The 26,138-nt window shown below is 36.9% G+C and overlaps 1 protein-coding gene and 1 long non-coding RNA gene across 2 annotated transcripts in view; one reads left to right on the top strand and one right to left on the bottom strand.

The window, feature by feature from the left end:
• TPRG1 (tumor protein p63 regulated 1) overlaps positions 1 to 26,138 on the top strand; it is a 148,544-nt gene that overhangs the window by 63,041 nt on the left and 59,365 nt on the right. Inside the window, exon 4 of the mRNA XM_081302705.1 lies at positions 1,042 to 1,218. Within this exon, the coding sequence (XP_081158831.1) occupies positions 1,042 to 1,218 (177 nt within the window). The remainder of the gene's footprint in view (positions 1 to 1,041; positions 1,219 to 26,138) is intronic.
• LOC308653934 overlaps positions 22,778 to 26,138 on the bottom strand; it is a 148,065-nt gene continuing 144,704 nt past the window's right edge. The window contains exon 3 of the long non-coding RNA XR_014023139.1: positions 22,778 to 23,007. This is a non-coding gene — a long non-coding RNA (uncharacterized lncRNA). The remainder of the gene's footprint in view (positions 23,008 to 26,138) is intronic.

The raw sequence follows: 26,138 nt of genomic DNA, 5'->3' as shown, positions 1-26,138 counted from the left end.
CACTGGGTGCCAAGTCTAGCACCATAGTTTAGCAGAGGGACTTTGGATATAACCTTCCTCAAAGGGTCAGGATGGATGTAGAGAGAATTTTATAAATATTCAATGACTGCCATCCACCAGGACTTCAGTTAGTGATCTCATCCTTCTTTTCCTCCATCTGCGGCTTTTCCCACTTTCTGTATTCTACATCTCCTTTGCTCTTTCATGTTTCTTCCCATTCGTCTTCCCGTTGAGCCAACACACCTTTTTGGTCTTTTAGTATGAAATGTGCTGAAACAATTCTAAGAGGTCACAAAGTATGATACCCTAAAGACTAACAGCAGCAAAAAGTGCTGTGGGTCAGGGGAATTACATAAATGCTCACGTTTTCTAACCAGAAACCACTGTTCTGATTCCTTCTTGTTCTTTCATGGAGGAAAGTCATTTGTAATTCTTAACTCTCAGAATTTCTCGTGTGTGCCCTGAAGGACTCTCAGTTCTGAAGCAAATAAAATCAATGAATATTTATCTAGTGTTGATTTTGAAGAATCCCACTTTACTTGTTCAGCTATATTTCTGCCAGAAGGATATGAGCTTTCTAGATAATGTTGGCCTCTGTTTAAGTCTCCAGATAGTGATGTGGCCGTTGGAGATCAGCATAAACTAGTGAGTAAATTTTGTGAGTTAGAATAAAGAGCTGTTTGGGGTGTCCTTGGAGGAAGATGTGCTCCATGAAGGCTTACTAGAGAAGATGTGGAGATGTATACATCAGTTCAATGCCACAGGATGCAGACTTGGTATTCCTCTAATGGATTCTGCCGTGGGTAATCATCTTTGAGTTCTGTGATGATAAAACATTTTCCTGTCATTGCCTACCTTCCCTCCACAATTAATCATGGGTTCAGAGAGAGAGGAGGTGACCTTAGATACTGTTCAGTCCCTCTTCCCTCCGATATAATCCAACCTCATTGTCTTCTGTGCTAGATGTTTCAGCAAATGCCATTGTCTTAAATTTGGGAAGGCCATGTCATCAACTTTTCTGCCCTGTGATGACCCCTGCAGGATAGACCACTGGAACAACGAGAAGGAGAAGATTCTGCTGGTCACAGACAAGACACTCTTGATCTGCAAATATGACTTCATCATGCTCAGCTGTGTGCAGGTGCAGCGAGTTCCCCTAAGTGCTGTGTATCGTATCTGCCTGGGCAAGTTTGTCTTCCCTGCCATTTCACTGGACAAGTGAGTATGGTGTCTGAGACTTGGAGAAGGGGTGCAGTAGGGAGAGGCAGGCAAGGAAATCAGTAACAAAGTCAACTCAGTAGTGTATGCTTGGAGAACTGAGGGAAATAGTGAAATTCTGCAATTGAATGCATCAAATTATTGAGTTCCTACTCTATGTCAGGCACCAAAGGTCTCCTTGTCCCAGCCCCTTTAAGCAAATGTGCACTTTAACTGGAGAACCTGACAAGAAATTAGCTAACTGTAAAGTAGGAAGAGCAGTGAGGACAAGGAAGAAAGGTTTTTAACCCAATCCATGGGGCCCATAGTTAGGATTACTTTTCTGGGGGAGCACTTGAGCCAATATTTGTTTTTAGGTAGGATTTAGCCAGGGAGAAATAATCTCACCCTTATCAGAATGACAATTATCAAGAATACAAGCAACAACAAATGTTGGCGAGGATGGGGGGAAAAAACTTCATTCATACATTGCTGGTGGGACTGCAAATTGGTGCAACCAGTATGGAAAGCAATATGGAGATTCCTCAGAAAACTAGGAATGTGAACACCATTTGACCCAGTTATACCCACTCCTAGGTATATATCCAAGGGAGTTAAAATCAACATACTGCAGCAATGCAGCCACATCAGTGTTTATAGCAACTCAAGCTATGGAACTAACCTAGGTGCCCTTCAACAGATGAATTGGATAAATAAAATATGGTATATATAGACAATGGAATATTAATCAGCCATAAAAATTACTTTATGACATTTTCTGGTAAATATATGGATCTGGAGACTATCATGCTAAGTGAAATAAGCCTATCCCCCCAAACCAAAGGTCAAATGTTCTCTCTGATATGTGGATGCTAACACATAACAAGCTGGGAGTGGGAGAGAATAGAAATTCACTGGATTTGACAAAGGGGGATGAAGGGAAGGGATGGGGATAGGAATAGAAAAGACAGTGGAATGACTCTAACAGGACTCTTATAGGTACATATGAATATACTACAGTGAATCTCCACATCATGCACACCCATAAGACAGGGATCCTAATTAGAATATGATATCATGCTTGTGTAAGTATGTTAAAATATACTCTACTGCCATATATAACTAAAAAGAACAAATAAAATTTTAAAAATCTAAGAACCAGCATTAACATTCTAAGTAAAGGGAAGAACGTAGTCAAAAGATTGGAAGTAAGAAAATGTGTAACACCTTTGGGAATTCAGATTATTTTGAAAAGCCCAGCAGATAGAACTCAAGATGGCTGATATAGCTCTTTCTTTTGGGAGTCTCCCCTGGAAGCTCAGTACCGGGAGATCAACTGTCTCAGAGATGTTGATAGTTATCCAGGGAATGAGTGAGCTCTATAAAGAAGGATTATTGAACTAAGTTCATTCCGTATGATCTTGGAAAGAAGCACATTTGCTAAACATTTTAGATTTAAGCCCTGGGACAGCAGTCTTCCTCTAAGATAGAATGTGAGTTCTTCCCACTGAACTGTGAGCTCCATAAGGACAAGTGTCATTTTTTTTAAGGTATTGGTGAAAAAACCACAGCTTTATCAAGTGATTGCTTTTTCTTATGCAAAGCTTACCATATTGTAAATCTACTTTTTATTTATTCTTTTCACAAGTCAAAGAAGTGGTTAATTCCTTTAGTTTATAAACTTTTAAAAAACTGGTAGATTTTTCAATAATATATACATTGGAAAAATATATTTGAACATCACAAAAGATTTTTTTTAATTTTTTATTTATTTTTTATTGGTTGTTCACAACATTACAAAGCTCTTGAGATATCATATTTCATACATTAGATTGAAGTGGGTTATGAACCCCCAATTTTACCCCAAATGCAGATTGCAGAATCACGTCGGTTACACATCCACAATTTTACATAATGCCCTATTAGTAATTGTTGTAGTCTGCTACCTTTCCTATCCCCTACTATCCCCACTCCCCTCCCCTCCCATCTTCTCTCTCTACCCCATCTACTGTAATTCATTTCTCTCCTTGTTTATTTTCCCATTCCCCTCACAACCTCTTATATGTAATTTTGTATAGCAATGAGGGTCTCCCTTCATTTCCATGCAATTTCCCTTTTCTCTCCCTTTCCCTCCCATCTCATGTCTCTGTTTAATGTTACTCTTTTCTTCCTACTCTTCCTCCCTGCTCTGTTCATAGTTGCTCTCATTATATCAAAGAAGACATTTGGTATTGGTTTTTTAGGGATTGGCTAGCTTCACTAAGCATAATCTGCTCTAGTGCCATCCATTTCCCTGCAAATTCTATGATTTTGTCATTTTTTATTGCTGCATAGTACTCCATTGTGTATAGATGCCACATTTTTTTTATCCATTCATCTATTGAAGGGCATCTGGGTTGGTTCCACAGTCTAGCTATTGTGAATTGTGCTGCTATGAACATCGATGTGGCAGTATCCCTGTAGCATACTCTTTTAAGGTCTTCAGGGAATAGTCCGAGAAGGGCAATAGCAGGGTCAAATGGTGGTTCCATTCCCATCTTTCCCAGGAATCTCCAAACTGCTTTCCAAATTGGCCGCACCAATTTGCAGTCCCACCAGCAATGTACAAGTGTACCCTTTTCTCCACATCCTCGCCAGCACTTGTTGTTGTTTGACTTCATAGTGGCTGCCAATCTTACTGGAGTGAGATGGTATCTTAGGGTGGTTTTGATTTGCATTTCTCTGACTGCTAGAGATGGTGAGCATTTTTTCATGTACTTGTTGATTGATTGTATATCCTCCTCTGAGAAGTGTCTGTTCAGGTCCTTGGCCCATTTGTTGATTGGGTTATTTGTTATCTTATTGTCTAATTTTTTGAGTTCTTTGTATACTCTGGATATTAGGGCTCTATCTGAAGTGTGAGGAGTAAAAATTTGTTCCCATGATGTAGGCTCCCTATTTACCTCTCTTATTGTTTCTCTTGCTGAGAAAAAACTTTTTAGTTTTTTTAGTTTAAGTAAGTCCCATTTGTTGATTCTTATTATTAACTCTTGTGCTATGGGTGTCCTATTAAGGAATTTGGAGCCCGACCCCACAATATGTAGATCGGGGCCAACTTTTTCTTCTATCAGACGCAGAGTCTCTGATTTGATATCAAGCTCCTTGATCCATTTTGAGTTAACTTTTGTGCATGGCGAGAGAAAGGGATTCAGTTTCATTTTGTTGCATATGGATTTCCAGTTTTCCCAACACCATTTGTTGAAGATGCTATCCTTCCTCCATTGCATGCTTTTAGCCCCGTTATCAAATATAAGATAGTTGTAACTTTGTGGATTAGTCTCTGTGTCCTCTATTCTATACCATTGGTCCACCCGCCTGTTTTGGTACCAGTACCATGCTGTTTTTGTCACTATTGCTCTGTAATATGTTTGAAATCTGGTATTGCTATACCGCCTGATTCACACTTCCTGCTTAGAATTGCTTTTGCTATTCTGGGTCTTTTATTTTTCCATATGAATTTCATGATTGCTTTATCTATTTCTACAAGAAATGCCGTTGGGATTTTGATTGGCATTGCATTAAACCTATAGAGAACTTTTGGTAATATTGCCATTTTGATGATGTTAGTTCTGCCTATCCATGAACAGGGTATATTTTTCCATCTTCTAAGATCTTCTTCTACTTCTCTCTTTAGGGTTCTGTAGTTTTCATTGTATAAATCTTTCACCTCTTTTGTTAGGTTGATTCCCAAGTATTTTATTTTTTTTTGAGGATATTGTGAATGGAGTGTTTTTCCTCATTTCTGTTTCAGAAGTTTTGTCGCTGATATACAGAAATGCCTTTGATTTATGCGTGTTGATTTTATATCCTGCCACTTTGCTGAATTCATTTATTAGTTCTAGTAGTTTCTTTGTAGACCCTTTTGGGTCTTCTAGGTATAGAATCATGTCATCTGCAAATAGTGATAATTTAAGTTCTTCTTTTTCAATTTTTATGCCTTTAATTTCTTTCGTCTGTCTAATTGCTCTGGCCAGTGTTTCGAGAACTATATTGAATAGAAGTGGAGATAGAGGGCATCCCTGTCTTGTTCCGGATTTTAGAGGGAATGCCTTCAGCTTTTGTCCATTCAGAATGATGCTAGCCTGAGGCTTAGCATAGATAGCTTTTACAATGTCAAGGTAAGTTCCTGTTATCCCTAGTTTTTCTAATGTTTTGAACATAAAGGGATGCTGTACTTTGTCAAATGCTTTCTCTGCATCTATCGAGATGATCATATGGTTCTTATCTTTAAGTCTATTGATGTGGTGAATAACATTTATTGATTTCCGTATGTTGAACCATCCTTGCATCCCAGGGATGAATCCTACTTGATCATGGTGCACAATTTTTTTGATGTGTTTTTGTATTCGATTCGCCAGAATTTTATTGAGGATTTTTGCATCTAGGTTCATTAGAGATATTGGTCTGTAGTTTTCTTTCTTTGAGGTGTCTTTGTCTGGTTTCAGAATCAGGGTGATGTTGGCCTCATAGAATGAATTTGGAAGAGCTCCCTCTTTTTCTATTTCCTGAAATAACTTGAAAAGTATTGGTATTAATTCTTCTTTAAAGGTTTTGTAAAACTCCGCTGTATACCCATCCGGTCCTGGGCTTTTCTTGGTTGGTAGTCTTTTGATGGCTTCTTCAATTTCATCCATTGATATTGGTCTGTTCAAATTGTGTGTATCCTCCTGACTCAGTCTGGGCAAATCATATGACTTAAGAAATTTATCGATGTCTTCACTATCTTCTATTTTATTGGAATATAGGTTTTCAAAATAATTTCTAATTGTCTTCTGTATTTCTGTAGCATCTGTTGTGATATTGCCTTTTTCCTCCCGTATGTTAGTAATTTGAGTTCTCTCTCTTCTTCTCTTTGTTAGCATGGCTAAAGGTCTGTCGATCTTTTATTTTTTATTTTATCTTTTTATTTTTTCGAAGAACCAACTTTTAGTTTTGTTAATTTTTTCAATAGTTTCTTTTGTTTCAATTTCATTGATTTCTGCTCTGATTTTAATTATTTCTTGCCTTCTGCTACATTTGCTGTTGTTTTGCTCTTCCTTTTCTAGGGCTTTGAGATGAAGTGTGAGCTCATTTATTTGTTGGTTTTTTCTTTTTTTGAGGAATGACCACCAGGCGATGAAGTTTCCTCTTAAAACTGCTTTCATTGTGTCCCATAGATTCCGATATGTTGTGTCTGTATTTTCATTTATCTCTAAGAATTTTTTGATTTCCTCCTTTATGTCTTCTGTAACCCATTGATCATTCAGTAACATATTGTTCATTTTCCATGTGATGTAGGATTTTTCCTTCCTTTTTTTATCATTGATTTCCAGTTTCATTCCATTATGATCAGATAAAATGCATGGTATTATCTCCACCCCTTTATATTTACTGAGGGTTGCCCTATGGCATAATATATGGTCTATTTTTGAGAAGGATCCATGTGCTGCTGAGAAAAAAGTATATCCATTTGATGATGGTTGATATATTCTATATATGTCAGTTAAGTCTAGGTTATTGATTGTGATATTGAGTTCTATAGTTTCTTTATTCAACTTTTGTTTGGAGGATCTGTCCAATGGTGAGAGGGGTGTGTTGAAGTCACCCATAATTATTGTGTTGTGGTCTATTTGATTCTTGAACTTGAGGAGAATTTGTTTTATGAATGTCGCAGCACCATTATTTGGTGCATAAATATTGATAATTGTTATGTCTTGTTGGTGAATGGTTCCTTTTAACAGTATATAATGACCTTCTTTATCCCTTTTGATTAACTTAGTCTTGAAGTCTATTTTATTCGATATGAGGATGGCCACCCCTGCTTTCTTACGAGGACCGTGTGCGTGGTATATTTTTTCCCATCCTTTCACCTTCAGCCTGTGTATGTCTTTTCCAATCAGATGTGTCTCCTGGAGGCAGCATATTGTTGGATTTGTTTTTTTAATCCATGATACCAGCCTATGTCGCTTTATTGGAGAGTTTAAGCCATTAATATTCAGAGTTACTATTGATATATGGTTTGAACTTCCATCCATGTTTGATTGTTTATCCTTTTTTAAAAAAATTTAGTTTGTTTCTCCATGATTATCTTTCCCCTCGCCCTCTGTCTTTACTGAGGCACTTCCCACTGATGGTTTTGGTTATTGTTTTTCATTTCTTCCTCATGTAGTGTTTTGCTCAAAATGCTTTGAGCTGCAAATTCTTTTAACTTTTGTTTATCATGAAAGATTTTTATTTCGTTGTCATACCTGAAGCTTAATTTTGCTGGATACAGAATTCTTGGTTGGCATCCATTGTCTTTCAGTGTTTGAAATACATTGTTCCATGACCTTCTTGCTTTCAGTGTCTGCGATGAAAAATCCGTTGTTAACCTTATTGGTTTACCCCTGAATGTAATCTGTCTCCTTTCTCTTGTAGCTTTTAATATTTTCTCTTTGTTCTGTATATTGGATATCTTCATAACAATCTGTCTTGGCGTTGGTCTACTGTGATTTTGTGTGCTCGGTGTCCTGTATGCATCTTCAATTTGTATATCTGTTTCCTTTTTTATTTCTGGAAAGTTTTCTGTAATTATTTCATTCAGCAGGTTTCTCATTCCCTTGGTTTGAATCTCTGTACCTTCTTCTATCCCGATGACTCGTAAGTTTGGTTTTTTTATGTTATCCCATAACTCTTGGATGTTTTTCTCGTGATTTTTTACCAGCCTTTCTGAGTTGGCTAGACTCTTTTCAAGATGGTATATTTTGTCTTCATTATCTGACGTTCTGGCTTCTACTTGCTGCACTCTGTTTGTGATACTCTCAATTGAGTTTTTAATTTGGTTTATCGTTTCCTTCATTTCTAGAATTATTGTTTGATTATTTTTTATAATCTCTATCTCCTGATAAAGATGCTTAACTTCTTCTTTTATCTGTTTATGTAATTCATTCTCAATGTGTTCTTTCGCTGCTTGAATTTGCTGTCTTGTATCCTCTTTAAGGTTCCATTCCATCTGTCTAAGGTGTTCCTTGAGTTCTTTATATGACCATTTTTCTGATGACTCTAGGTCCTCCTGAATATTTAGGCTGTCCTGCATTGTTTGTACTCCTTTTCTTCCTTGCTTTTTGAAGCTGCTCATGTTACTTCTTGTTCTGTTTGACTGCTGAGTTACTGTTTACTCCTATAAATTAATTTGATGCTTGGGAGGAAAGGTATTAGAAGGGAAGGGAAGAAGTCCCTAAAGAGAATGAGAGTAGGCAGGTAGAATTCAAGGAAGGGGGGATAAGAAAAATGAAAAGACTAAAGAAGAAAAAAATAGGAACTAAAAAAAGAAAAAAAATTTAAAAAATAATAATAATAATTTAAAAAATTAGAATTAAAATTAGAAGAAAAAAAATTTAAAAAAATTTTGTAAAAAAAAATTAATAAAACAACAAGAAAGAAAAATGAAAATGAAAGAAAAACCCAAATCAGACTGGGCGAGTCTCCAATCCTGAGTGTCTAGGGCCTCCTCTTGTGTCTAGTCACTTCCCACTTTGCCTCTAGCCAGGCCCCTCTCACCACAATACTGGCTACACGCCAGGTCTGCTGCTCCCGGGAGCCCTGTTTTCATGAACGACTGGGCACACTCTTCCAGTTTGCCATTCCCTCAGACCCTATGTTTGTAGAGCTTGGGGCTGAGAATCCTCAGCGAATTTTACTTGCCCTCCGGTAGCCACTCCCCCTTAGCTGGTGCAAGAGACCTCAGCAGTCAGCCCTGGTGGGAGCGGTAGTCCCGCGCAACAGGTCCGCACCTCCTCTTATTCCCTCGGGCTGGCTGTAGCACTCACGGGAGAGCTGGGAGGGGCCCTTAAGGTTTCCCCGATGTGTGGAGAGGGAAGGCTAGGGGATCACACACCTGTAGCCGCAGGTTTCAATGAAGTTATCTCCACAAAAGATTTTTAATTAAGACTTTTCATTTCTACCCCAGACCCTCAGTCCAATATTCTCACCACAAATGATAACAGTTTCTTGTCTATTTTTAAAGAAATGGTCTATAAACATAAAAGAACAAAACTCTTTCTGTGCATATACATGGGTATTTATACATATATCAAAGTATTTATCCATATGTGCTTATTTATTGTGTGTTATTTTACCCAGGGGGAGCACATGTCATAAACTGTCCTGTCTCATGTTCTGTGTCCAATGACATACCTTGAAGACAAATTGTCTAATCCTATGTAGACCAATGTCAGTGTTTAATAGTGCAGCATATTATGTTTTAAGTCTAACCTATTTATCCAGCACCACATAGACAAATAAATATTTATTTTTACCTCAAGTACTATCAACAATGCTGCTATAAATATTCTTGCCTATAGGACATATTTTGCACACATATGCAAAGGATTTGTAATGTGGATTTCCAAAAGTGGAATTATTAGGTCAAAGTCATGTGAATATTAACTGACAGAGATTGCCAAATTGCCTTCCAAACAGGTGATATCAATTGATGCTCCCACTAAGCCTTGGAATATTCTTGGATACACATTCTAACCAATATTGTGTATGATGAAAATTATCTTATTTTTTAAATTTGTGTCAGTAGAATTTGAAGGGAGTCTAACATGTTTTTCTTTAGTTAGAAAGTAATTTTATTTATTTTTCTGTGACTTTTTTTATACCACAACCCATTATTTTTTCTCTATTAAGATACTGAATTTTTTCCTTAATGACTTGTCAGTGCTATTTATGTATCAAAAAACTTCATTTGTTTTCTGAAGCTACATTGCAAATATTTTTTCCCAGTTTCATGTCTCTTTTAACTTTATGATGTTATTTTTGTGACCTTTAAGTGTCAAATTTGTCAGTATTTTAATGCTTCTAACTTTGTATCTTTTAAAGAATGACTTTCTCCATAATAAAATCGTAAAATAAATTTCCAAGGTTTTCTCTAGTGGTCACATAATTTTATTTTTAGACACATTTAAACATATTTAATCTAAATTTCCTGTTTCAAGGAAAAGATGTAATCACCTTTTCAGCTGGTATGCTAGATTTTTCAGCATCATTTATTCAGATTTCACCTTTCCCCCAATGATTTGAAATGAAGCTATGTCATATATTACTCTACTTTGTGTATTTGTGACTATAGGTTTTCAATTCTATTCCATTTACCTATTTTTTAAAATAAAAATGGCTTTATTTTAATCTTTATTATGTTTTTGTATCTGATGGAGTTACTCTCCATTTATTCTTCTTCCTATAACTTATATATTTATGAATATTTTTTCCATCATTTGCCTAATTAAAAAAAAATCTTGTTTTGAGACTGAGGATGTAACTCAGTGGTACAGAGTTTGCCTAGCCTGTATGAGGCCTTGGGTTTGATTACTAGCATGTAAAATGAAAATCACATTTATAAATATTTTCAAATATAAGATCAGTCTTTCATTCCTGAGATAAGCTCATTGCTGGATTCAGTTTGCTAATATTTTATTGGGTACTTTTGTGTTTGTGTTAATGAGTGGAATTAGTCTGTTATTTTTATTCTTTTGTAATGCCTTTACTAGGTCTTAGTATTTAGAATATGTTGTCCACATAAAACAAGTTAGGAAGTATTCTCTCCTTTATTTTCTAAAAGATTTTCATCTTTTATTTTCTTGAATTTTATCTTTTACTTTCTTAAATTTTATCTTTCCTTAAAAGTATGATGGAGTTTATGAAGGAATTCATGTGGGACAGGTTATCTATTTCTAGGTGGGAAAGTTCTTTAAATTATTTGTTTTATAAGTATTGATTTAGTTATATTTTTTCTTTGGTTTAATTTAATTGGTAAGTTATATTTTTAAAGAGATATGTGAAGTTTATTTAAGTTGTATCTGAAGGTATAAAGTTGCTACTGATATTCCCTATTGCCCTTTAATAATGGTAAGACAGTTTCCTCTTTTTTTTTCTAATAATGGTGATCTGTGTCCTTATTTTTTGCTGTTGTTGTTGATGATCTCATCAATTTTGTCAGTTTTGATGAGAACATGTGTTCTTTTAATTTGACTAATTTTCTGATTACTGTTTAGTTGATTTCTACTCTTTTCTGTGTTATTTCTTCCTCTACTTACTTTGAGTTTTATTTTCTTCTTTTTTGACTGCTTAAAGTGGAACCCAAGGTTTTGATTATAGTTTTTTTTTTCCCTAACTTCCTAATAGAAGCATTTAGAGTTATATATTTTCTTATGATAACTCATTTTGCCACGTCACATAGACATTGATATGTTATATTTCTATTTTCATCCAGAGATACTTTCTAATTTTTCTTGTTGAAAAACCCATGAATACGTTAGAGGTTACATTGGCTCATTTTCAAATATTTTGTGCTTTTCTAAATATATAATTTAATTTTAATTAAAAGAAACTACTGTCTTTAATTTGAATTCTTATAAATATATAGAGATTTATTTTATGGGCTAAACTCTGACTTATCTTTGTGAATGTACCATGTGCAATTGAAAAGAATTCTATTTGTATTTTTTATAAATATAATATCCTAATGTATTAGCATAGTATGTCGTTACTGACTATTATCTAGTTTTATAATAGTTACTGAGGCAGTTGTTAAAATATATTATTATGAGATTTTCTAGTATACACTTTAATTTTGTTAATTTTTATTTGATGCATTTTGAGAGTCTTCTGTTAGATTTAGGCACATTGACAATCAGAATTTCTTCTAAAAAATGAGCCTATTTTCATTGTAAAATGTTTCTCGTTATCTTTGGCAATACTAAGTGTCTTAAAGACTGTTTTAAAATCAGATATTATTGTAGCCACTTCATCATTTTTATACTTACTCTTTGCATAGCAGATCTTCTTTATGCATTTACTCTCTGCTTATCTATGATCTTGCAGTTATTTATTTTTGTTACATAGTTAAATATTTATTTATATTTACATATTCACTTTTCCTGTAACTCTTCATGCATCTTGGTTATTACCTTTGGGTTCCTTTTCTCTACCTTATTTTAGACTAGGATTACTAGTGAGAAAGTCTGTATTTAAAGTGTGTTTCTTGTAGAGATCACGTAATTAGATCTTGCTTTTAATCTGTTCTGATGATATCTGCCTTTTGAGTGTTTTCCCATTTTGATAGTTTTTTATGTGATTGGAGTGAAGCCATTTATTATCTATTCTCTGTGTTCCTTTTTTGTTTTTTGTTTGATTGTTGTTGTCTCTTTACTCCTCTTTGGATTAAATATTTTCCATCATTGAATTTCAACCAATCTATTGACTTCTAGTTATAGTATATACAAATGTGTTATGGTTGCTTTAGGGCACAGTTTCACAGTTTCACAGTTTCTCATTGATATTTTGGACATGACAGTTCTTCCGTTGGGAAACTTATCTGTACATTGCAGGCTGTTCAACATCATCTCTGACTGACTCCTACCTATAACCAATCCCTGAAAACTACTGATATTTTAACTGACTCCATAGTTTGCCTGTTCTGGAATGTTGGGTAGTTGAAATCATATAATACACAGACTTTTCAGATTGGCTTCTTTCACTTAGTAATATCACTTGAGGTTATGCCATGGCTTTTCAGGACTTGATAGATCTTTGAAAATTATTATATTTTCCTCCTCAGATCTAATTTAAATGGTGAGCTATGCCACATATTTCTTATTATTGAAAGATTTCTGCACATTCAGTATAAGAATTCCACTTGGAATTAATACATCTTTATTAATATTTCATTTTTGTATTAATATTCCTAAGTTTGATTACATATAGTTTTATTTGTCCATACTTGCAGGCTTGTGTCACTATTAGCTAATTTTCTTTATTAATCGAGTTTTTTTCTGTTGACTTTATCAGCTAAAGAAATGGCTTCATCTGGTAGTAGAACTTTGTTTTGATTCACCTGTGAAAATTCCTGTAGTTGGTGTTTTTAGAGGCAACTCACTACAGCATTCTTACTTTTATCTATAGTATTGGCTTATTTAGATTTCTGTTTTATGATAAAGTTTTGTTCTCTATATCTTACTAGAAAATACTGTTTTTTAGATTTATATGTATTCATTAAATTGAGAAAGCAATAAAAGAAGTTATTAAAAATAACAAAAGATTATTTTGTACATAGTACTTTTAATCCTTATATAAAGATTCAATTAGCAAATGAACAGTTGATTGGCTGATTATTTTCAAAGTACCACCTTGTTGAGTTTACTTGTTCATAATAGAATTCTTTTACTTTCTCATTCATTATTTGGGACACTTATGCACATTATTCCTTAATTAATTAATTCATTCTTTATTTATTTTTATTTTTATTTTTTTTTTTTGTGTGTGTGTGTGTGTTGCAATTTTCAGCATGTTCTCCTGGAATTTCGATTCATTTATAGTCATTTTATTAGATATGTAAGCTTTATACATTAAATTCCCTCAATGTCAATTTTTCATGTATGTAATAGTATTTCATTATTACAGTTCATACACCCTGCTATTTTTCTTTGTTCACTTCCTCTTTGACCTGAGAATAGGTTGAAATAACTTTTTTATTTGAAGCTTTTACCCCTTTCAATTTTATTATTAATTTCATTTTATTACGTTGTATTCACAAGATAAACTTCTCTTACTTTTTCTTCTTTCTATAATTTTCTGGGTACTTTTACACTTAAGTAGATTTTTTTAAATTGATTTCATAAATACTTTAATGTTATGTCACTGCTTTCTCTGTTTTGAGTTTGATAAATAGTGTTCAGATCTAGAGTCCTCGTGCTATTTATCTTTCCTCTATTTGTGCCTATTTATTTAGTAGTAACTTTTTTTCACTACTTGATCTGTCATTCAGTAGAATAATTTAGTTTCCTCTTAGGATGGCAGATTATTTTACATCAATTTACATTATGAATGTGGATCTTGTGTTGTTCTATGCACAACCCTTTGTAGATGGTGAATGCATTTTGCATTATAAAGTTAATCTCTTCTAATGCCTTGTCTGTTGAGAATTGCAACATTTAGGTTCTTTTTCTTTGAATTTTCTCGTTATATCTTTGTCTATTTTTACTTTAAGCTTTCTGAATCTTTTTTTTATGTGTACTTGCATGCATATAGCATATAACTAAATTTTACTTTGTAATCCAAATTGGCATCTTTTTCTTTCAATTAGTAAGATTTTAACTTCTTTACAGATGTTCATATGATAGTGTCTTAATTCTGCCATCTCAATTTTTGTATTATTATATTTTTAATATATATTGCTATTTTATCTACTTACTTAGCTTTCTATTGAGTGAATTTTTCTTCTAACATAGTTTTTGTAAATTTTATTTTTGAATTGTAGTTCGACACAATACCTTTATTTTATTTTTATGTGGTGCTGAGGATCAAACCCAGGGCCTTGCATGTGCTAGGCAAGCACTCTGCCGCTGAGCCACAACCCCAACCCCTAATATAGTTTTGTAATCTGTTTATTTTTAATTGTAACAACACAAAATCTTTGGTCCTATCTTTTCTGAATATTATCTAGTACCTTCCTAATAGAAACTTATTTAGCCAAGTTTGGTGGTGCATACCTATAATCCCAGTTTTTTGAGAGGCTGAGACAGGAGGATCGCAAGTTTGAGGACAGCCTTAGAAATTCAGCAAGACCCTGTCTCAAAATAAAATTAAAAAAGGGCTGAGAGTGTATCTCATTGGTAGAGCACCCTGGATTCAATCCATAGTCATGCAAAAAAAGGGAAAAAAAAGAAATTGGTTTACATAAAACCACTTTCTTTTTCTGTTTTCAGCTTCTACATTATACTTTTTTTTTTACAATTGTTAATAATGATCATTATTAGTTACTTTAATGTTTGTTTACTTGAAAAATAGGTTTCCATTTGACATGCTGAAGTAATAAGCATAAAACCTGCACTTTGAAAGATGAGAAATCTGCATATTTCTACTATTCCCCAATGTTCCCATCCTTTGCTTTTCTTCTTTCATTAGTTTAATCAGACAAATTTCATTTTTATGGAATATTTTATTTAATTTCCTATGAAGCATCCAATTATTACCACTGGGAATTGATGTAATTCCAGGCCTCCTAATTAACCAATGCAGCCTTGTCCAGATCCACATTCTGTGTTTAGAGTGGGAAGGCTGGTGCCAGCAGCTGGCATGCTGTCAGGTGTCGCAGGGCTTGCTGGGCATGGGGGGGGGGGGTCAGGGGTGTGGTGGTGTTGGGGAGAAGCATGGGTGACGTAAGGTGGTTGCTTCAGGACTGCTAAGGGACTTCTAGCAATCCTCCATATCAGAGTACTACACTAGGAGTAGAGTCCTGGGTTCCAGTCTCAATTTTACAGCCATTAACCTCATTTCCTTCTACATTAAAAGGTGACATTAATGGCATTCTGCTTAGTTAACAGTCTCAGTGTTAGGCTCTAATGTCACAACATGAAAGCACTTTGTAGTATGCCTTCTAGACACCAGGTATTAACAAGTTCTGATTTTCTCCCAGATTAAAGCTTTTGTTAACATGGAACTAAGCAGATTAATTTGATTGCTATCTTTACTTCCAGCTGAGTTGGCCCTCCTCAGGCATTAAGTCACCATTATAAGGTCTGGGGTGAGGCAGCAGTAGGCAGAGGACAGAGTGGGAGGTAAGGGAAAATCAGCAGCAGAACAACAAGAAACTGATTCCTAAGAAAAACCAGGACAGAGTCTGAGCAAGTTCCCTTGTTAAAAGAAACTGCCTTGGTTTCACACTGGTACCCACGGGCTGTAGGTGGTAATACTGATGCTGTTTCTCAAGTGCCTTTCTGGTGCCATTTGACCTTTCGCACCCAGGAACAAGCTGGACTGATCACTGGCATTTTACATATGAGAAAGGTGAGACTGAAAGAGATTCCAGGATCCAGGCACCATCGGCTGTTGAGCTGGGTCTCAAAACCTATTCTTCCCCTACTATCCTCCCTCTAGGGGATAGGAAAGGTAGTAGAATACAACAGTCACTAATATGGCAGTATGTAAAAATGTGGATGTGTAACCGACGTGATTCTGCAATCTGCATTTGGGGTAAAATTGGGAGTTCATAACCCACTTCAATCTAATGTATGAAATATGATATCTCAAGAGCTTTGTAATGTTGTGAACAACCAATTAAAAAAAAAAACTATTCTTCCAACTCCCTGTCCATTGCTCTTTAATGTGGATCAATAACATTCTCCCCCTTTCTCTCTTCTTTACTTTCCTCTTCCTGACCTTTCATCCTCCTCAGTTTCCCTTCCTCCCTCCCTCCCTCCTTTCCTCCCTCCCCCCACCCCTCCCTCCCTCTCTCTCTCTCTCTCTCTCTCTCTCTCTCTCTCTCTCTCTCTTTCTTTCTTTGTCTTCCCTTACCTCTTTCTTTTCCTTGGCCCCCCTCCCTTCTCCTTTCCCTCTGAACCTCTGGATCAAGATAACCTCTCAGGGTAGAGTCACCGGGCTTCTATGAAGAAGGCACTATGAAGACTGTTGGAACTTAGCAGAAGAGGTGCCAGTGTCTCCCACGCACCGTTGCTTACAGAACAGTGGCTTTGCATTTTTTCTGCTTGCCTTTGGCTTCATGTGGAGGGAAAGGGCAGTGGCAAGAGACAACCAACAGCTGTGTGTCATTTATTTGTGAGATGAAGCCAGACTCTTTTCAGAGGACTCACCAGAGATAAAACCAGGACTTAGGGGGAAAGCCCTGGCTTACCCTCCAGGGTGGCTAGTTGCTAGTACGTACCTTCTGCTATCTTCCCTTATCTGAAATGATAAGGAAATCTAAATCTCATTTCTATCCTAAGTGAATGCATTTCCAGATTTTAATTAAAAACAAATTTCCATACCTAACAGTACCAAAAAAGTAGAGGCAGAAGGGGAAGACTAGACTATGATTCTATGTGAATTAATCATAAAGTTAGAGATGTGACTGATCTTAGTCACACTATTTTCTTGTCACTTAAATTTGTAAAATAAAAATAACTTTAATTCTTGTGGGTGGAAGTTTCCAATTTAAAAAATATCAATAAATAAAAATCTCTGCCAGGCTTAATTCACACAGTCATTGTAGACTTAAATGATGAATGTGAAAATTCTTTGTCAATCGTATAATGGTAAAATAAAAGTACATGTTCATTTAAGGGTTTCTAATAAATCCATATTTATTTGTCACCTCTCCCACTTTAAAGTACCACAGGAGAGAACAATGAGGAAAATGAGATTCTAAGTGGTTCAATGACTAGTCCTGAAAACAGATGGTGGTAGAATCTGAAGCATGAGATCCTTTGATTTCATAGCCTCCTCATTTTGTCATACACCCAATTCATACTTGTCCTCAAATGCATTGAAGTTTTTGAGTGTAAGAAGGCCCCCTTTCTTTATCTGTGTTCCCATCAGAACTCTGTAGAATGTGGAGAGCAGGTTCTGATGTCAGACTGGCTGGGAGCCAGCCCCAGATCTGCTTCTGGCCACCTGAAACAGTTATTTAACAATTCAGGCCTCAGTCTCCTCATTTCTACTGAGGACTGGGGACAGGATTGGGGTACTACCTATCTCTTTGGTCTGTATTGAAGATTTAATGAGATCACACATATAAAGTGCTTAGAAGAATACCTGGTATGTACTAAGAATTTAAGTGATGCAATGTATGTAATAGCTTTGACAGAACTACAGAGATTTAGGATTCAGGGACTGGGTCCTATTTACTTTCCTGTTAAAAGGCTCTTCTCCTTGCTAAATCTTCTCTTGCCAAATTTATTAAGTCTCTAAGGTGTTTTTTTTTTTTTTGTATTGAAATGCAGTACTCTTAACAGTGTAGTAATTTTTCAAAAGTCATTCATCTTAGAGAACTAAATGATTTTACCTAAGCAATTCCTTCTGTGAAAGATCTCTCTAAAGAGGGTTTCTGTTGGAAAATATTGTTGCTGTCACACTGATATGCCAACAAAGCTGAAGGAGGAGGTCAGGCCAAGAAATGTCTTCCTGTAAGAGCAAGCATTGTGCATATCTCTCTGTGCTGTTTACATTTGAGTTCTGCAAAATAAAAAGGATACACCATGCTGCAGAAGTGGGGTCCTGGAAACTGCTTACTGTGACCTTCAAGCATCTCATTTTGGAGATGCTGGTGAAAGCTGCAAACTTCATCCTGCCTGGGTGATTTAGGGTCAGCATGTGGAGGACATGGGGAGGGCAGCTAGACATTATTCTATCTGCTCAGCCTTGCTCTCACAGATCTGAAGGCCAGGGAGCTGCTCCCTGTCCTCAGAGTTCTAATTTGGCATCTCTTCCTCAGATGAGAGCTTCAAAGGGCCTCTGCTTTAGGATGAAATCGGCTCGTGGCCCAGGCTGATTTTGCTGGCTTTGCGTCTTCAGTGTGTTCTAATCACTGTTATAAGTGTGGTTCCGCAGAGCACCTTGTAAAATATTTTCCTATTGCTCCAGCAACATCTCCTGTCTAGACAATCTAATTATGAGCACAGAGCAAATAGTTGAAGAGTGTGCCACCCTCAAGGGTTGCATAACTCCAGGAGAAGGGCTAGAAAGGCAGGGAAGGGAGGTTACTGTTTGTTGACCTGACCAGAAATTGTGTGCTCCAAAAGAATCAGGATAACTTTTAATTAAGAAGAAATAATCTAGTGGAAGCCGGCATTTTATTGTTCTTCCAAACTCAGAGAATTAAAGGTATTAAAGTGTTTCCCTCTAATCATATCTTTTTCTTGGTTTCAGAGGTGGTTTGTGGTCTTTCTTTAAAAGAACCAAAAGCCACCGATTAATAATCTTCTCTCCCAGCAGCATTTTGAAAATAAAAAAGCAGCTCCTTAACTATATGGTGTTTCCAAACAGCAGTTTGATGGCATTCAGTGAGTCCTTCCTGAGGCCAGCTATATGGCAGGCACTGTGCAGGACAGAGAGACAAAGACATAAAGATGTTCACTGTCTGTTGGGGACATAGATGCAAAGCATGGTTTATCCCAAATCAGGCTTGGGTTAGGGCTCTGGCATAAAGCCAACAGTGCCATGGGCACAGGAGAGGGAGACAGAATTTGTAGTGGGAGAGATGAGAAGTTTTTATGGAGAAGGTGGAATTAGAACAGGTTGCTACATGGTGAGTAGAATCTGGGGACAGAGATAAGGAGGAACAGGACAGTTGAGCGTCAGTGGGCAAATGCACAACTAATATGATTATTTTGAGGCTCACATGCACTGGGATTCAACTGTTGGGAAGGTCAAACTTCAGGAATAGTCTCTAATGGTAGTATGAAGAGTTTAGGTTTTAGTCTTACTAAAAGATATAAGATATAAGATGTAGACGGTGTTTGCAGGGAAGGACCTGAAAAAAAAATTTGCTACAGAAAAAGTAAAGGTGGTAATAATATGACAGATGGCTTGGAGAAAACAGAAACTGGAGCAAGGGGCCAGCTAGGGAAGATATTGTGTGATAGGGAATTATAAAGATTTCAACTGGGCCAGCAGGTGAGCAAAAGAGGGCTTTAAGGTGTGGGAAGACTTGGCAGAAGCAGAATCTCTGGCCTGAGATGACTGGATTGAACTTTCCTGGTATGGGAGAGGGGGGAAGAAGGGTTAGGCTGTGAGCCCACAAGTGGAAGATGCATATTTATCATCTGGGGTGCCTGAAAGGCTGCAGGAGAAGAGGAAGGTTGAGATAAACGATTCACTTGTCTGACATTTACTGAGCACTTGTCATATGCAAGGTGCTGTGCTGGGCTCTGTGACACCATTGTTATGATAGACTCAGAGTTTCTGCTCTCATCGAACTGACAATTAAGAGGACAAGCAGATAGTAATCTAAAATCATACTGATGGGCATAAAGTCACAACTGATCAGGGCTTTGAAAGGGAGAGTGTGTGAAACCTATATTGATACATTAAACTTACCTGAAAACAGCTGTGTAAAAGCAGCAAACATATTAGCCCTTTGTTTGAAGATCAGAAACATTGATAATATCAGCTATTTTCTCTCTCAAAGCTTCTATCAATGTATCGGTGGGGCTGTGGCACCCCACTACCAGGGAAGCTCACTTGCAAGCTCACTCATGCGGTTGTTGACAGACTCAGTTTCTTACTGGCAGTTGCCAGATCTATCAGTAATCCTTGCCACATGCCTGACAATATGGCTCCTGGCTTCCTTCAGAGGAAACAAGGGAGAGAAAGAGAAAGAAAGAAAGATTGAGCAATTGAGAAACCAGGCTTTGGATAACCTAATCCTGGAGGGGACGCCTCATCACTCTGTCACATTCTGTTTTCTAGAGGCAAGTCACTAAATCCAGCCCACACTCAAGGGGAAGCTATTATACAAAGGCATGAAAATCAAGAAGTAGGCACCCTCTGATAAGTGGATGCTGATCCATAATGGGGGAGGGGCATGGGAAGAATGGAGGAACGTTGGGCAAAGAGAAGGGAGGGAGGAGGAGGGGTCATGGTGCAGGAAAGATGGTGGAATGAGATGGGCATCATTACCCTAGGTACATGTATGACTGCACATATGGTGTGACGCTGCATTGTGTACAACCAGAGAAATGAAAAGTTGTGCTCCATTTGTGTAGAAGGAATTGAAATGCATTCTGCTGCCATGTATAACTATTTAGAACAAATAAAGAAAATAAAAGTGTTTAAATAAAATTAAAAAACAACCCAACAAAAAGGAAGTAGGCATCATAGGAGGGAGCGCACCACAGGCAGGGGACCAGACTTAAAATACAGGATTTTCACCCAGATTGGCGTGGAAGAAGATAAGGAAAGACTTCTCCTCAGAGAAGGAATCCTGGTGTTGGAAGCAGAAGAAGTATCAGAAAGTTAAGGTGAAGAGCATCATGGAGTGTGTTCCTGGTAGAAAGGATAATGTGTGCAAAGGATTGAGGGAATTGTCAATAGGCCAATGTAACATGAGCCTGCTAAATATAAAGGGTGCAGAGGACCAGAAGTAGAGACGAGTTTTGCATTTAGGAGTAGATAAATGAAGGGCATGTTGCAGGAGCTAGAATAGTTCTGCTTTATGAGTTTCTTGCACTGGCATTCATAGAAAATGAAGAGATTCCCAATGGAAAGCTCTTGCTACAAACTATGGGGCCATTTCTGGAACTGCTGGGAAATGGGTCTGATTCAGTGTATAAAATGAATAAAATTGCCCACTTCTCTGTTTGGATAATTACTTGTTCTGTAATGGGATAATGTCCATAAATCACCTTGGTTTCTTGAGGGAGAGGTATTATATAAACAGAAGGCTTTATCAGTGATGATGAAGAGATTTGAAGGATAAAAATCAGAAATTCATCTTGGTGCTGTGGCATTTTGCTAAACTAAGAGATTCATAAAGTTTGCAACGAGTTCTTGAGAAGTGTTTTAGATTAAGTGGAGGCTGCAGGGCATTAGGGGTGGTTGCAACTGGTATAGGTAAGTAGAGGCTAGTGGCAGGTGGAAATGCCTCTTTTTAGCTCATAAATTCTGATAAAGGGCATCTGCCCTGGTCAAGCCTAGTTTAATGAGGGCAATTACTTGGAAATGTACTATGGAGGCTCCATCTTTGTTTTGAAAATAAGAAAATCTGAATTCTTGTCCCAATTATTCCTCCAATTTGCTGTGACGTTTCTTCTTGCAGAGCCTTGGTTTACTCCCTTGTAAAATGAAAGGAATTACATTAGATGATTTTAAAGTCTTCGCCATCTCTTAAGCCAATAATTAATCAATATTTTAGAAACTTCTTTCTAGTTTTGGTTTTATAAAACGTGATAAAATAACCCCTTGTCAGGAGACAAGGAGTATAGTAACCAATGACAGTTTTTACTTTGGGAAAGTTTGACATTTGTAGCAAAATTTGAGCATTTTTGCCTTTAACTTTTTAGCTGCAAGGGAAGGATGAAATGGGAACAAAGAAGATGAGCTAGAATTAGTACTTGATCTACTTTTCCATGTTCAACTGACACTCTTCTCCTTTCTCCTCGTTTGTCTTTCTTTGTTTTTCTTCTGCTCTTCTCCTTAGTTCAAATTCCTGGACCCACTCCTATAGTTCATTTTTAAAAATATGATTCCTATTTCCAGTCCTTATTAAAAATATCCATCAAGGTATGAAGTTGATTGATTTTTTCTTTATTTAGATGTGTCTAACTATTAGATTCATCAAAACAATGGACTATGACCTCATTAGTGAAGACATAATTTTTAGGCACAAATCAAAGCAATTCCACTGAGAAGAAAGTGGGATAAAAGACTATTGAACAAGGGTCCAGGTTCTTGCTTTTCTTAAGGAGTAACTCAGATCTCTTACCTCTTCTCTCTCCAAAAACTAATTCGCTAAATAATATAAAGCAACACAATATTTTCTCTTTCATATTAATCACTATTTGTAGAAACATTTCTTCAGTCCATATGCTTTAGGATAAGAACTGAAATCCAAGAAAAATTGTAGATGTGCTGAACTACCAGACATGGAGACAAGCACAGATCAAAGACAACAGCAAACCTTGCTACCAAAAATGATATAACTTTATCCTTAAAGTATTTTTTTTAATTTTTGAAATCTGTGAATCTAGAAAGAAGATCTTTTATCTTTTCACACTTGTGAAAAGATTCAGCTTGGTGACTTACTATGGTTTGTATTTCGATGTGTACTTGAGGAGAGAGGTTGGCCATGATCTTTGTAGGGCTTGGGGTCTCAAAGTCTCAGTGTAGCTGCAGAGTGAGAGAGTAGTGCAGCTAATAATGACGTGAGCCTCTTCTTCCCAGAATGGCTTCGAGCTGAAGAGTCATGGCATGTTGGCACATCTTCTATTTCCACTTAGGCAATGAGCAGCAACTTATACCTTCTCTGTGGAATATCTTTAGGCATGAATAAGAAGGAAAAAAAAACAGGTTTATTTTACTACCTTTTCTAAATTAAAATAATGAAAATTCTGACTTTATAACTTGAAATTCACTATCAGAGTCAGAAAACCATCTGCAAATACTAATGGCCTGGTATTGGTTCCCAGTAACATTCTCTCATCCTCTCTTCTGGCAGGATTTAGAAGTTATTGGGGAAGCCTATGCACAGTTGAAACACTAACCACCTCACTCAGGCTGTCTTCAGGCCAGGTCTGTCCATTTGACTGAGTCCCATAGAGTAGAATGTGAGCAGGAAAAATGGGAGGGCCTTGTGGGAAGACTCCTCAAAAGCCAAGGAAGTATTCTTCAGGGACTTTTCCTACTTCCTCCCCACTCCCCCATCCCATATGGATGTAACATTCCAGCCACTGTGGATTATGGATCCTAGGACCACAAGTAGGGATGGCAGGGTGGGGTATTTAAAGGAGCCTCGCTTCTTCATGATTCAGTGGAGCTGCCCTTCTGGTCCTATACTGCCCACCTTTTTTTCTTTTACCAAGAGAAGAGATGTACAGTTGGTCATTAGATGGAATTTTTCTTTTATACTGCAGCCAAACCTAATCCTAAGTAACTGATTCACAGAATAAGATGCTGCCAGGTCCTGAGGGTCAAAGGTGGTGAGGATTGTGGTTTTTAAATGTAAAATAACAGTATTGTGGAGGATTCTACATATCATGATTCCATGCTTAGATCCTCACTTATTGGCAATGTGTACTCATTGAGCTGTGAGGACTAAATAAGAATGCATGGGTAGTGCCCACCTGGTGACTGCTCTAACTGCTCCTTTTCTTTTCCATTTAGCTTCCTTTTCTTTTATTTTCCTTTAACTAATTCTTTTTTTTAATCCAATTTGCTTTGCTCTTTGTTGGAAGATAGAAGTTACTCTACATGGATCCTTTAAAGTATTTCAAAGTGCTATTCCCTGAGAAGCTGCTGAGGACAGTCAGGACTACAGGTCTGTTTTATAAATTTAGCAAGAAAGGAGTATTAATCATTCAGTCAACTCAAGGACTGCTATGCAGTGACTAACAGAGAGCTGGAGCCAGTTTTCTGATTGGAATAGAAACTTGATGTGTTCGTTTGAGACAGTGAAACCCCACTGATGGGAGATAAGGGATATTTTTTTTTTCTGTGACTAGGAAAGCATATGTAAAAATTTCCATAAAAACAAGATGGAATCATCCAACTCAAACCAGGCAGGAAATGCATATAAGGGATGAGTCCATACATGTACATGGTGAAGTGATCTTAAATCCAGTACATGGTCACCTAAAACATCTTTGGTTATACCTTATATCATTTGACCACCAGAGGAAGCTGGTTATAACACAAAACATGACTTATAAGTGGGAACAACAGGACAACAGATAATTTATCATCCTTTTTTTTAGTTAAAAGACTATTTCAGTTATTTTATATAGTTGCCACCATTATATGTTTACCTCATGTTTTTTTTTTAATTTATGATAACTTATATTTTGCTGCATCTCGATACCAGAAACAGAATTAGTTGTGATAGTTTCAGTATGATTATTCAACAAACAGAAGGCAGTGGCCTACTAGTCTCTGCTAGGAAAAACATCATGTATATGCATATGTATATGTATGAGATAAAACATCCATTGGCCCTGTCTTCAAATAAGCTTGAGATCTAATTGTGGATGAGGAAACTAAATATATATAAAATTAATTTTCATATAAGGCATAACATTACAAACCCTCAATGGAATATGAAAGCAATATATTATGGGAACCTACACTGGGCACACATTTCTTAGTGGTGCAAATTTTGCTAAAAAAATGAATATGTTGATGGATTTTGATAGAGAAGAATATGGTGCCTCATAGACTGATAAAAAATGTGACAAAAAGATGTGAAGATGCAAAGTATGAGGAGTAGCTTAGTATGAGTATGAGTAGTCTCCTGAGTATCTGGAACATAGGGAAAGTGGACAGAGAGAAAACATGTTCATGGGCAGTGTTGAAAGGCCAGGTAGAAGGTTTTATTTACTTTGGACATTGGGAATGATAAAGCCTGGGTTCTTTATGTATCTCCATGCTTCAACAAATCTGTAGAGCAGCTTCAGTGTGATAGGCACATTGCCATGTGCTTAATAAATGCTGAGTGATTAATATAGGGAGTGGAGTATGGGATAGAGTGGACCACTGAGAAAAGTGTAATCAGGTCTTTGAGCCAGTTCTGGGGAGAGGTGTCAGATGCATAATGGTGTGGAAAGTTGAGGTTAAAGGTAAGATTCTGAAAGTCACCTTCATACCAGCAGCACTAATGATTTCAGAACCCAATAGAGCAAAGGCACTTGAGACTTGCTTGAATGGAGTTAAAGGCTGAAACAGAATTGCCTTGGAGCTTATGGACCTACTGTCCTCAGCACAGATCAAGTTATATCACATGCTGTGATGAACTGGGCAATAAGCGAGGATTTTGTCATGCACACCCTGACTTTGCCTCTGGGGATCTGTGCCAAGAATGCCCTGGATTTGATCTTGGGTGTGGTACTGTCCACTCACTCATAATGCCAAGGGAGGCGTGTTGACAAGGATGGGTGGATGGAGGGGGATTGCTGAGCTATTTCTTGGCAAATCTCTCTGGGGAGGCGTTCCCCAAATGCCACAATCCTGTTATTTTTGAGTAATGGATTGAACCCAGGTGCCTTATTGGACAGGGCCACTCCCAATTTCTTCCAGATAAATATTTGGTTGCCAAGAAGTTATATTTAAATGAGAAATACCTCCTTAGGAAGTTGTTGCCCAGGAATTCCTGCAGAAGGCAGGATCCCATCCCTGCTGGGGAATGCCTGACACCCACCCCCAAAGGTATGCTGCATTCACTATGTGCTTCCTGAGAGTACCTGACTTGAGGTTCTGTAAGAGTCTGTTTCTCTGAATAACAAGGTGACCCATCAATGTTAGAGATACGGCATTTATTTAATGGCAGGATTCTGAAGCATAAATGGAATGTAAATCAGGGATTTGGCTTCAAAGAAAGAAATTGGTTCTCTGAAAAAGCTGAATCTTTCCTGGGATAATCCCAGAGTCTATGCAGCCAGGGAATTTGGATCTTTAAG

This window comes from Spermophilus citellus, assembly GCF_964194105.1.
Source record: "Spermophilus citellus genome assembly, chromosome: 7".
NCBI classification, from domain to species: domain Eukaryota; kingdom Metazoa; phylum Chordata; class Mammalia; order Rodentia; family Sciuridae; genus Spermophilus; species Spermophilus citellus.
This window is presented reverse-complemented; position numbering and strand designations above follow the sequence as displayed.